This window comes from Podarcis pityusensis, assembly GCF_964106645.2.
Source record: "Podarcis pityusensis genome assembly, chromosome: 12".
Lineage (NCBI taxonomy): Eukaryota > Metazoa > Chordata > Lepidosauria > Squamata > Lacertidae > Podarcis > Podarcis pityusensis.
The window spans coordinates 18841757-18854400 of NC_138037.1; the positions used below are offsets into that span (position 1 = coordinate 18841757).

At 42.5% G+C, this 12644-nt stretch overlaps 1 protein-coding gene across 3 annotated transcripts in view; it reads left to right on the forward strand.

Annotated features, from left to right (window-relative positions):
* Nucleotides 1-12644, forward strand: part of NRP1 (neuropilin 1) — a 127149-nt gene that overhangs the window by 58458 nt on the left and 56047 nt on the right. For all 3 annotated transcript variants that reach the window (XM_080974029.1, XM_080974028.1, XM_080974027.1), the window contains exons 5-6: nucleotides 7536-7691; nucleotides 9864-10030. In XM_080974029.1, the coding sequence (XP_080830155.1) occupies nucleotides 7536-7691; nucleotides 9864-10030 (323 nt within the window). The remainder of the gene's footprint in view (nucleotides 1-7535; nucleotides 7692-9863; nucleotides 10031-12644) is intronic.

The window sequence follows — 12644 nt, forward strand, 5'->3', positions numbered from 1 at the left end:
CCCCTCTGCCTCCCTTCCCTGTTCCGATGGCAGTCCCCTGACATGCTGACTGCACTGCTTCCAGGTCAGAGAGGGACCTCCCTTCCGCCCTCTCTTCACCATGCCACAGGAGCTAGCGGTTTCACTTAGCACACTGCCTTGACTGGCTACAGCTGCTCTTTTTACTGGAGGAAGCCAGTGTCACCCCTGACGGTGGCAGGGATATGGTGACTGCTGTTTTAAGATGTATTGCCGTCCTCATTCCCCTCCCCAAGTTGGAGGGTGAACTTCTGAAGCATGGAGGCTCCTAAAGTCATGAAGTCTTCCTGGTTGCAAAATTCTACCTTGAACTCATGCATGAGACAGAGAAGGTGGTGCTTAGCATACTTGGTCCTGCTGTCTCCAACATGATCCTACACAAATGGGGGGTGATTACTCCTGAAGGGGGAGTAATGGAGGAAGCAAAATAATGACTGAAGGTCTTTCTAGTATTTAACCTGTCCATTAGAACAGTCTCGTGGCAGTTCAAGGCAGCATTATAACTGTGCCTTGAAATGTAATAATAGGGTTTTTTAAAAACAGCAAAAAGCACTCCGGTGGAAATTTCAATTTCAGATGATATGTGGAGAAAAAGACCAATCAGCCAAATTATTTGAAATATTTTCAAAGAGATTAGTGTCAAAGTTATTGCCGCTGAAGTAGTAATTTTCTGGTTCTAGAAAATGAATGAATTGGAATCATTATGAGCAAGTATTATAATCATCCCAATGTATCTTTGGATTAAAAGTGTGTTTTGTTTAAACTATAGAAATCAGGATTGTGACATTTAAAACATATATTTCCATAACTACTTACTTAGCTGGCATCTCTCTCCCAGAAGGGGCGCACTCTGAAAATGTGCATGATTTAGTATGTGTAGGTATATGAAATGTCAGCTTGTAACATTAGTCATTATTTAATATTTTGTATTAAAAGTGGAACACATTCTTCCTGTCAAAATGGTGCTGGTGGAGAAAGTGTGTGATGTGCACTGACAATAGGAGATGGTTGCTGAGATTAAAGCAATTGGGCAAGGCGTGGCTACTGTATTCCAGTTTTGTCACCAGGACTGTGTGAGGGGTCCTGGAAAATGGTCCATCTCACAGAGAAAGGAGGCAATGTGGACAATTGCTGGAGGACTCAGCCTTACCCTGCAGAGTCAAGCCTCTGCTTTCAGGGCTGACCCAACCACTGGGAAGAGTGAAGCAACTGCCTAAGGGGGCAGATTTTGGAGCACAACAGCAGCCCTCACCTGTTCCTCTTAAATTTCCCCCATTCCCCTTTGTAGCCCCACAACCTTTTGTGGTCCCCCTAATCTAGCCTGCTGTCTCCAGTGTGGTGGAGGATGCCATCCCATCACCAGTGTTGAAGATTCAACTGCTGATCCAACCAGCTTCTGTGCATGTATTTTTTGGGGGTGAGGGGGGGTTCAGGCAGAAAAATGTATTGAGATTGTTGTGGGGGGGGAGTGGAGCTCAGTCAATAAAATGTCTAGGGATGGCCTTGGGATTAATTTCAATATCAATGGCAGAAACAAAATTATAGGAGAAAACATTCCATCACATGCACCACAGAAAGGGGAATAGAATCATAGGATCTTGATCTTTGGTGGCTCTTCTTAATGGATCACATGGCCACTCCCTCAGAACCTAAAGCAGAGGCTTGAGTTTGAAAGGGGGGATATTTGTGGAGTAGCCATCTACCAGGGAGAAAGCCCTGAAAGAGAAGCCCCATTTTAACATCGGAGCAGACACAGGACACTTGGGCTAAATGTCTCTACATTGCTGGCTCTGCGTAACTCTCTCACTGCTGTGTTCCTAGCTCCCTGCTCCTGAAAGGAGAGGGATCTTGTATGTGTAGGGATCCTGAAGCTTTGTCTGGTTGACCATCTGCCACACTGGCTCTGGCTGATCCATGTCAAGTAGGGTGCTGGGATCCTGCAATCCTATACACACTTAGCTAGGAGTAAGTTCAGTTAAACTCAGTAGTGGACACATATAAGATTGCTCTGAAAATATTCCCGCTGCTTCAACTTTGGAACAGCATGGATGTTCTCCAAAGCCCTGCTCATAAAGGAGTTCTTTATATTATTCTATGGAGAGAAAGACTCCTTACTCGCATAAGGGCTTCCCTGCCATATGGGGTGCTTTTTTGCTCTTGGAGGGAAATGGACAGCCTTTGCTAATGCAGAACTGCATGCTTGCATTGGTGCAATTAGTCCATATGACCTGGATTTAGAACATGTTGGACTCCTAACTCCCATCAACTTCAGTCGGTATAGCCTTGGTCAGGATAATGGAAGTGGCAATACAGCAACATCTACAGGGCACAGGAGTTCTCCACCCCTGCCATAATAAAGTCTAAACTCCACTGATAAGTACGTGTCTAATTGCCCCTTTAAGTCAGTGGAGCTTTAATCGCATTGCACTCTGCTTTTCACTAAAGGTGGCTAGCTAACACATTCTCTCAATCAAAATGTTGAAAAATTGCAAACTGTCTGTTTTTATGCAGTGTAATTGTTCTTTACATGATGATAATATCTTAGATCAAATTAATAATAATGAACAAATGACATTTTCACTTTACATTTCCATACATGAAAGTTCAGAATCTCATAAACACACAGCTCCAGGACTGATGCTACCAGAATAGGACCAAACATCTCGAAATAAAATAATTTCTAATAGCAGCTTCAAATGGGTCCCAGACACTCTATAGTTCCAATTTAAACAGCTACAAGTAGATTTGTTGTGCTGGAATCCATTTGACCCTTCGCTCACAAATTACAAGGCAAGGAAAGATTAATAGGAGCCTTCAAGAAAGACTGACACATTCTAGCTAAGCAGGTAGTGATATAATCTCATGAATTATTGGTCAAGATGTTTTCTCCACAGTGAACCATTTAGTGTGGTCGCCTTTTGCACATTATTAAGTAATTTATTGTCATTCGCCAGTTTGAAAGCTTGAAATTGGAAGAGAAGAGAGAGAGAGAGAGAGAGAGAGAGAGAGAGAGAGAGAGAGATGTTTAAGAATGCTCTGTATTTATACAGGAAGACTAAAAACCTCTATTTTATCCAGTTCAGGTCAGATCAATATTGCATTAACTCAGTAGGCAAAGTCTTACATGTTGTGTAAGAAAATTCAATATCCCTTTATATCATAGTCTGCAAAGCTTTCGGCTGCTGTATTTACACAGCTAGATGACGAGCCCACAGCCATGATATCTAGTGGCAGTATTCAGACAAATAAAATTTTAAATTACCATGTATGTGTCTTAAAGAAAGTATGAACCCATGAGTCACGCTGAATCTTAAAAGTGTGAATCTGCTTTGAAACAAGTTCCCTTCTGTTTGCTATTTCAAAGGAAGCATCCTTGCAGGAAATGGGGTGGGGGTGAAGAGGGTGGCTCAGAATAAGTACCAGGGTATGGAATTATAGTGGCTTCGTTTCTCCTCCTCATTAAGGTCAATGGCTGCACTGATCAAAGGGCCTAATGGAAAAGGAGCAAAGTCACAGATGTTTGCCCATTGGACAGAAGGAGGGGAAACAATGAGAGGAAAAGGCCAGATGCTGACTAGTCAGATTCAAGATAAAACACACAAAACCCCAGAGTCCTTTTCGTGGGAGACTTAAAAAGCAGAAGAGACTTCCATGGCTCCATCAAAAGTTGCCAGACACTTGCAGTGCCTTGGGGTGGTGCATGTTAAGCTGCCATACGTACAGTGCCATACGCCTCCCTAAATTACAAAGCAGCCTCCCTTCCTTGCTTTTCCAAACCTTTCTGTTACGTATGGGCATCATACGAAAAACAACATAGGTCCTAGTAAACTTAATTAAAAAGTAAACAAAAACAAAAACATGCAAAATGAGTGCAGAGGCTATCGGTGTAAGTTCTGGACATGCCTTTTATTTCTGGGCCATCACAGACCACTGTAACATCAGCAGCAGTCTGCCTCGGTGCCATAGCTGTGCACACGTGTGGGCGTTGCCAAATTTTAAACAGACTATTAAGTCTGTTTGAATCTGCTTATCACTCATGGTTAAACTGTTGGCTCTGTCTTGCTATTCATCTTTTTCCTCATCGCTTCTTCACATACACTAACAGCCACTAAGTGGGATGCGGGTGTCGCTGTAGTCTAAACCACTGAGCCTCTTGGGCTTGCCGATCAGAAGGTCGGTGGTTTGAATCCCCACCGCAGGGTGAGCTCCCGTTGCTCAGGCCCAGCTCCTGCCAACCTAACAGTTCGAAAGCATGCCAAAAAGTGCAAGTAGATAAATAGGTACCACTCCGGCGGGAAGGTAAACAGGGTTTCCGTGCGCTGCTCTGGTTTCGGTGTTCTGTTGCGCCAGAAGCGGCTTAGTCATGCTCGCCACATGACCCGGAAAAACTGTCTGTGGACAAACACTGGCTCCCTCGGCCTGTAAAGCGAGATGAACGCCGCAACCCGAGTCGTCTGCGACTGGACTTAACTGTCAGGAGTCCTTTACCTTTTCTTTTTTTTAACAGCCACTAAATCTATTGCCTTTTCTATGTCCTAGCAGTTTTCTTATGGGGATTTCCCCTCTTCTGCTGTGAGGACAAGCAGCAGTTACTTGTGATCTCACCTTATTGCAGGGAGAGTTTCGTAACCATACCTACATACCCTGGAGGAGTTTCTGTCTTGCAGTTAAAGAGTTACCATTAGTACGCAACAGAGAGGAATGACATATAGTAGCTTTATGCAAACTGGTGCCCTCCAGATATTTTGGATTGCAATTCCCATCAGGTCTGGCCAGCACGGCCAAGGATCATACATGATGGGAGTTGCATCAGTAGAGTACCAGGCTGGAAAACGTGGCATAGAATAATGGTGTCTGTGCACCATACATTTAAAGCACACGAATCCTGGGAACAATTGTTTGTTATGGGTACTGAGAACTATACATCTTTGAGCAGGAGACTGCAGTTCACAGTATTCTCAGGGGCAAGCCATGTGTTTTGAATATGTTGTGTGTTTAAATGCTGGCCACCCACTGTTTTCAGTGGTATTTGAAATTTGCAGGGAGCCCGTGGAATTGAGAGAAAAGGGTAAGCAGAAACACTTTGGCTGAAGGAGGTGAGGCAGGGAGAGAAGGGTGGATGTGAGGGAACTATGAAAAGCACGACTGGAACAGCTTGTACAGAAGCTATGGTAGGACTTGGGGACTTATGGGGAAAGCTACTGCAGGAGAAGAGGCAATGAGTGCTGATTTTGTTCTTGCGAGCAGAGAAGCAAATGCCTGGGAAGGAACAGAATCTGTGCTTTTTGGCTCTCAGCCATATGGAAATTGTGGTAAGAGGCTCTTAGGCTTAGGAAGTTCAGCCAATCTGGTTATAGATTTTTTTTTTTTTTTACTAGCAAAAGATTTGTTGTTCTTAAACTTCCAGAGGTGATTTCACTGGCATATATCTTTGGTGAATGCCTCTGAGGGATATTACCATAATGGAAAGGAAATATTTCATACTCAAAGTGAATTATTTTCTTGGTGGCACAGGCCACAATATGAGCAGAGGGGGGATGCTTCAAGCTGGAAGCTGTTGAAAGCACAAATAGGAATGGACAGTGCAAGGAAAGGAGGGAGCCATTGATTACTGGGCAATTGTAATCACTTAGGCATTTCTCTGAATTTACTGAACAATCCATGACAGCTTGCCCTGTGAACATACTAATGAATGAGCATAGATGCTCAAGTATACCATATCCTGCAGAGGCACAGCCAGCAATTCACGGTTGTAAACACAAGCAGAATAACAAAAGGGCAACCTCTTGAAACCAGAATGTATGCAACATACCAGTGTGATAAACTGGCATCAAGATGTCACCTAGACACACCAAAGCAAACAAGGAGGTTGCATACCATATAAAGATATCACATCATTATATATAAGCACTGATTAGTGACATGGGAAATGACAGTGTGCAACTTTTTAATTTGCCATGTCACTAATTAGTGTTTATATTGAAGCTGTGGTGCTACTTTACCATATGCATGCAACCATATTGTTCTGATGTTGCTTTACTGCAAGGTTATGTTCAATGCATTCTTGTGATCCAATTTAAGAGGTTGCCCTTCTGTTCAGTCTGTGTTTATGTCCTGTGTATGCCTGAGTTTCTGTTTGTTTCAGTGCGGTTCACCTTTCCTTCCCATTGCCTTGTTCACTGAGTCTTGACTGTGTTCTCATTTCTCATGTACGGATGGTAAGCTTTATTTCACGGAACTAGTAGTGCAGGCTGGACCAGCTGGACCCCTTTGTTTTGTTGGCAAAGGTTCCTTTGTGCTTGTAACTGTGTGCCTTTTTACTAACAATCATGATCATAATTCCCCCCCCCCCCATAAATGTATGTTGCCATTTCCCCCCGGGTTTTTGTACTGGAGTACAGGATGCTGTCTTATACTGAGTCAGGCCATTGATCCCTCTAGCTCAGTAATGCCTATGCTGATTGGAAGCAGCTCCCCAGGGTTTCTGACCGGGTTCTCTCCCAGTCCTACCTGGAGATGCTGGGGATTGAACTTGGGACCTTCTGCATGCAAAGCAGATGCTCCACCACTGAGCTATGTCCCTTCCCCCATACTGTTGGTTGGTGCCTTCTGTTTTAACCTTTAAATGCCTGCTGAAATCATTTCCAGATCCCCAAACTTATGCAGTCAATTAAGAGAATTTCCATAACAGCTGACGGTCACGAATTTTTATGTGGCTTTTATTTTACATAGGTATTCTTGTGCACCATTCTGATATATATTGCAGTCTGTAAATATTTTTTTTAAAATAAGTAAATACTGTAGGAGAGAGGGTTTGTGGTAGGATGGAACTATAAATTGTTTTGGTTAATAGCTGGTGTATCATTGTGGATATATTCTGCAACATGTTCTTGACACAGTAACAGTGCATTAGTGATGGGCTGATATGGCTTTATTAGTTGTTTTGAGGTGCTTCCAAACATTCGTGGTATAAAATGTTACAGGATTTCAGCAGGAAGCTGCAGGGCATGCACTGATGGGAAATGAAGCAGTATGGCACACACCCCAACAAATGTTTGCATACCTTGCAACTGTCCCGTTTTAAGTGGGGCATCCCAGATTTACAGAAGCCGCCCCAGTGCTGGCTTCCGAAAGTACACTAGTGGTGGCTGCAGTGGCCGAGGAGGAAGGTGAAGGTACGAGGGAGGGAGGGAGCTGAGAGAGGGCAGGAGCAGGGCCAAAGTAAGATGGGGGGCGCAGCCTCCATTGAGGTCATGTCCCAATTTGCCTCATTCCGGTGTTGGATGGTATGTTTCTGCAGGCACAAACAGTTTTGAATGTAGGATCACATATGATTGCTCCAAAAGCATCATGAGCAGAAATCATCATGAATGTACAATGACAACATCTGGAGGGGGGCAAGAGATGCCAAATTCAGGGCGTTTCCAATTTTCTGTGAGGCCTCTCTTCGGGTGTGCATAAAATGCCATCTTCTTTTGTTGTGGAGACTTCACCGTTGTGCTCTTGTTTACTTTCAGTTGGTCCTCACATAGGCCGATACTGTGGGCAAAACACACCAGGCCGTGTCCGCTCTTCAACCGGCATTCTTTCCATGGTTTTCTACACCGACAGCGCAATAGCAAAAGAAGGATTCTCTGCAAACTACACTGTCCTGCAGAACAGTGTGTCGGAAGGTCAGTGTTTATACATCCTACAGAGCTGTGTGCTGAATACTCTCTGTCCTGTCTCCTCACCTGCTGGGTGCTGCATGAAATATTTAAAGAAGCCTTAGATAAATAAGAGCCCTTTGTGCATCTGTTTTTAAAGCAACCACCCAAGGGCAGGAGAAGACATTTCCGCTCAAATTTATTTGTCTAAAAAGTCACGACATTGTGGAGACATTCTCCCTTCCCTGTAGAAATGTAGAGGAGTAGATCTAAACAATAACATCCAGACCAAGAAGTCTAGAAGTATGTCCACAGCTGGATTGCGTACGATTTTTTAAATAGAATTCTGCTCCTTATTACGTTATCCGAGTATCAGGAAAATCCTGGTTAAATGGTTGGGAGATGCAGAATGCTACTTGGATGACTACAACGTTGTGTGGATGGCGTTCATCCACTTTAAACTACCGCATATATACAGCCACAATATAAAATACCAATTTAATGTACACAACATTTCATCTAACATTGCAGTCTGTGTTTGGCACCTCATTTCTGCGAAGGCAAGAACAGAGGTCTGAGGGTCAAAATCCATTGAAAGAAATGTTGATGTGACAGGGGGAGCTGCTCCAGCATCTGACAATCTGTCGACTATCCAGGGATGGTGAATTCCCACCCAGAGCTAGAGTGTCGTAGTGATTAGTGAGTTGGGCTAGGACTTGGGAAACCAGAGTTCAAATCCTGACTCAGCCATGAAGCTCATTTGGGCTGGCCACTGTCTCTCAGGCTAAGCAGAGTTATTGTAAAGATCAGCTGGAGAGAGGGTAGAACCACTGATGCCACATTGAGCTCCTTGGAGGAAAAGTGGGATATAAATGCAATTATAAATAACAAGTGTAGTAGTAAACTATGCAGGAGCTCTTGACTCTTGCCCAGCAGATCCAAGCTTTTAATACCTCATCTACAGAGCCTCTTGTATTGTCTTTGATCAAAACAATAGCCAACATCTGTACAAAATTCAACATTTCAAATGGAGATTCTGCAGCATAGCAAAGTCTGACTTGCCTCTTAATAATGTCTCTTAAAAGCCAGTTGTAATTTTTCTGTTTGACTTCACAGAATTGTTTCCCTCAGGGAAAATGCTGATCGACTAGATCTCATTTTTGGTCATGGGTGTGTTTTTAAACCTTCAAATAGAATTAAAATTGTAGGGGATACAAGGCTAATCATACCCCTGTCATATCACGGCCGCTTTCTGATTTTTTAAACATTTTATTCCACATCTCTTGTTAACATTTAATTCATTTTTTTGGTCTGAATTTAATGCTCATCATACAGACAGGCCTGTTTTATATCCCACGTAAAGGGAGTATGTGAAGACTAGAGCAACAGCTTTTAAAGCTGAAGTTTACTGTATAAGTAAAATATGGAGGCAGCATGGTAGAGAGCTAGACTTTTGACAAGGAGGTCTGGTTCAAATCCATGCTTAAGCCACAAGCTTACTGGGCGCCCTTGGGCCAATCACCATATCTAACACTAATATGCCTCATTTGGTTGTTGTGTGGATTAAATGGGGAGCAGCATGTGTTCACCACCTTGAGTTTTTTGAAGGAAAGGTGGGGTAATTTAGTCCATTATCCTCTCTCTCAGAATACTCACCCCTTTTTTCTTGCAATGGAAACTGCACATGCTGGGCTACCATGGTTATATACCTTGATTATTTCAAAACTTGCCAACATTTCAGAAATTTTGTAATATTAGAGTGATTTATGACATAAGTCTGACGTAAAGAACATGAAGAGCTTCCAGCAAAGGCCCCCCATGACTTTGTATTCATGTATCATTTCTGATCTTTATAGCCCTATATTTCTACAAACACACAACCAAGAAGGCTAGACACATAGAGTCAAGATGAGTAGTTCTTGCATTGGTTTGTGCCTTCCACTGTGTTTGGGTGCTTTCAAAAACTTGACCACAATTGTCAGCAGTAGAAGAACTGCTATGGCCTCATTTGATAAAGTCACACGTCACAGTACTTGGGCATCCCCTTCAAAGCAGGAAAGGGTGACATACTGAGATGTTAATTTCAGCGTTACTTTGCCATTGTCTTCATTAGGCTATGGATTGCAGCCACTGCTTCTTGTCATAGCTATTTTGGATTTTGTGAACCTTATGTGCTACTGACAGCATTGTTATTTTCAGATTTCCAGTGTGCTGAACCTCTTGGTATGGAATCTGGTGAAATACATTCTGACCAAATCAGTGCCTCTTCCCAGTATAGCACCAACTGGTCTTCTGAAAGGTCTAGATTAAATTACCCTGAAAATGGGTGGACGCCTGGAGAAGATTCCAACAGAGAATGGATACAGGTATGAAAGACAACCAACCCACATCTGTAAAAATTACAACTCTGGTGGGGTGTTTCAAAGAAAGCAGGAGAGGCAAAGTCATTTTAAAGGTAAATGCACCAGTGTATAGAGTGAAAAAAAATTCCTGCATAACACAGAGTCCTAGGCATGAATATTTCAACTCCCCCGTTAGATGTTTATTACAAATAGACTAGGTATGAGGTGGAGAAAGGAAAGGTCAAGAAGATGCATTCTTTCACTTCCTGCATGGTTTTCCCCCTCTTCATTTTTCTGGGCACAAATAACAGAGGTTTTGGTTTAGTCGGAAAAGTCAATATTAGTTTAACAAGCACTTAAAGTGAAATGGTCTGCTGAGCAGCCTGTGGTAGCTTTCACAAGAACAGTACTCAATAGCTACTTGGTGCCATGAGGAGTTGAGTGAGAATTTCACCTTGGAAGGTCTGTATCTTTCACAAAATTTAAAGTAAAAATGAGATAAGCCTATTGTTTTCTGTACACCAGAACATTAGACCCATAGGTAGACCACTAAGACAGTGTGGAACCAGGGAGTGGTATTCAACTTTTACTGCAGAGTAGACACATTGAAACTAATGAACATGACTAAGTTAGGACTATTAATTTCAGTGGCTCTACCCTGAGTAAAAAAAGGACGCAGGTGGCGCTGTAGGTTAAACCACAGAGCCTAGGACTTGCTGATCAGAAGGTTGGTGGTTCGAATCCCCGCAACGGGGTGAGCTCCTGTTGCTCAGTCCCTGCTCCTGCCAATCTAGCAGTTCGAAAGCAGGTCAAAGTGCAAGTAGATAAATAGGTACCGCTTTGGCGGGAAGGTAAATGGCGTTTCCGTGCACTGCTCTGGTTCGCCAGAAGCGGCTTAGTCATGCTGGCCACATGACCCGGAAGCTGTATGCTGGCTCCCTCAGCCAATAAAGCGAGATGAGCACCGCAACCCCAGAGTTGGCCACGACTGGACCTAATGGTCAGGGGTCCCTTTACCTTTACCTTTACCCTGAGTAAAACTAAGTTGAATACCACCCAGAGAGTATAAGGCAAAAATTGCAATTGCCTTTGTTAAGTGTAAAAAAGTTCTGAAATTAAGGAGTATGAAATCCTGAACACAGAAAATTTAAGGGCCAAGGTGCAATAAATAAAATTAAGGCTATTTAAGTCTGCCTGTTGTTCAGTGATATTCCCCATTCCATTTGGCAGCATGGTTCAGAAAACCAATTTATCTAATGGTTACATGTACATTGTGGTAAGCAATTGTCAGTATTCACCCACTGAACCATATGTCATATGTACCTTTTTTAGAAAAATTAAAACATATTTCTACTCATATGCAGAGAATTCTGATTAAGATGCTGAGATGAAAGCCACATTTTGGCCCCAGTTCAGGACCATGTGTCAGGGTGTGAATTTTCTTAACACTTTCCCCCATTCCTCTCCACCAAGGAGCAGGTTCTTTGTACCATTGTACAAAGCTGTATCTGAATATACTTATGACCTATCCTGGTTTTGAGAGTCGGTTTCTGATGCGGTGACATACAGCTGTTGTTAAAAAATGAATGCAGAAATATTCATTCATATATTTTTGTCCCCCACCCCCCACACACAGAATGGGAATTGATATTCTTATTTCTGCAGAGGGGGATAGAGGAGATATTTACAAGATTTGGTGCCTCCTCTTCCTTTTCACCACCTTACCTCACTCCTACACCTTTGAAATAATTCATTTTATGCTTGATCCATTTTGTTCAAGTGAGCAGTAAGCACTTCTCTACCTGAGTAATTTTCTAGTACTGTTGTGTAACCAGACCTACCATTTCGCTATCATTTATGGCCACATTAAAATTATTTGTTAGAGAATTCAACCCAATGAATTCTGCTGGGTTGTTCAATTGTTATTTTTTGTTTTACAAAAGGGAGTTTGTTAAGAATTCAAAGACCCAGTTATCATAAATATCAGAACATTTCCCCCCTCTACTGTTTAATTAGAATCTCCACTTTCCTCTTTAATTGTGGTCTAAACGCAGTTGATGACAGCAGGAGCCAGGAGAGAAATGTTCACATTTGTTAGATTAATAATGCAGTATTGAAAGCTTCCAGTAGTTTAAATAACTGGGGCATTCTTCGGGCTTTTATTGTTTTCCATAGGAAATATTGAGCTGACATATAAGAATAATGCATCATTAACCATCAGTAAGAGCGTTCGCATCAGTGTTTCCTCTGAGGTTTGCTGTCTGCAAGAAAGCTTAAAAACATGTTGAGTGGTAATCAGCCAGGGGAAGAAAGTCAGGGGAAATCTTTCATTCCTGATCCTTTGGTACACAATGGGACTCTCAGGTGTCCAGCTTATGAGGCCTCAGCACATCCTGAGCTGCTGAAAACCAGTTAATTGTAAATGATAAACTTAATCACACTTCACCGTAGCAAACAGAAATCAGTTGATTCTAACTCCCAAGGAATAAGTAGCAGGGAAATTAAGCAAACCTTGACTATAAATCAAACGACGTTGGCGTTAATTGCTGTCACTTATCTTCACAGAAGTGTAGAAAACATAAAAATTGCATTCCATATTTTTATTCCCACTTCTTTTTAAAAGAAAACCCGCTTCCAT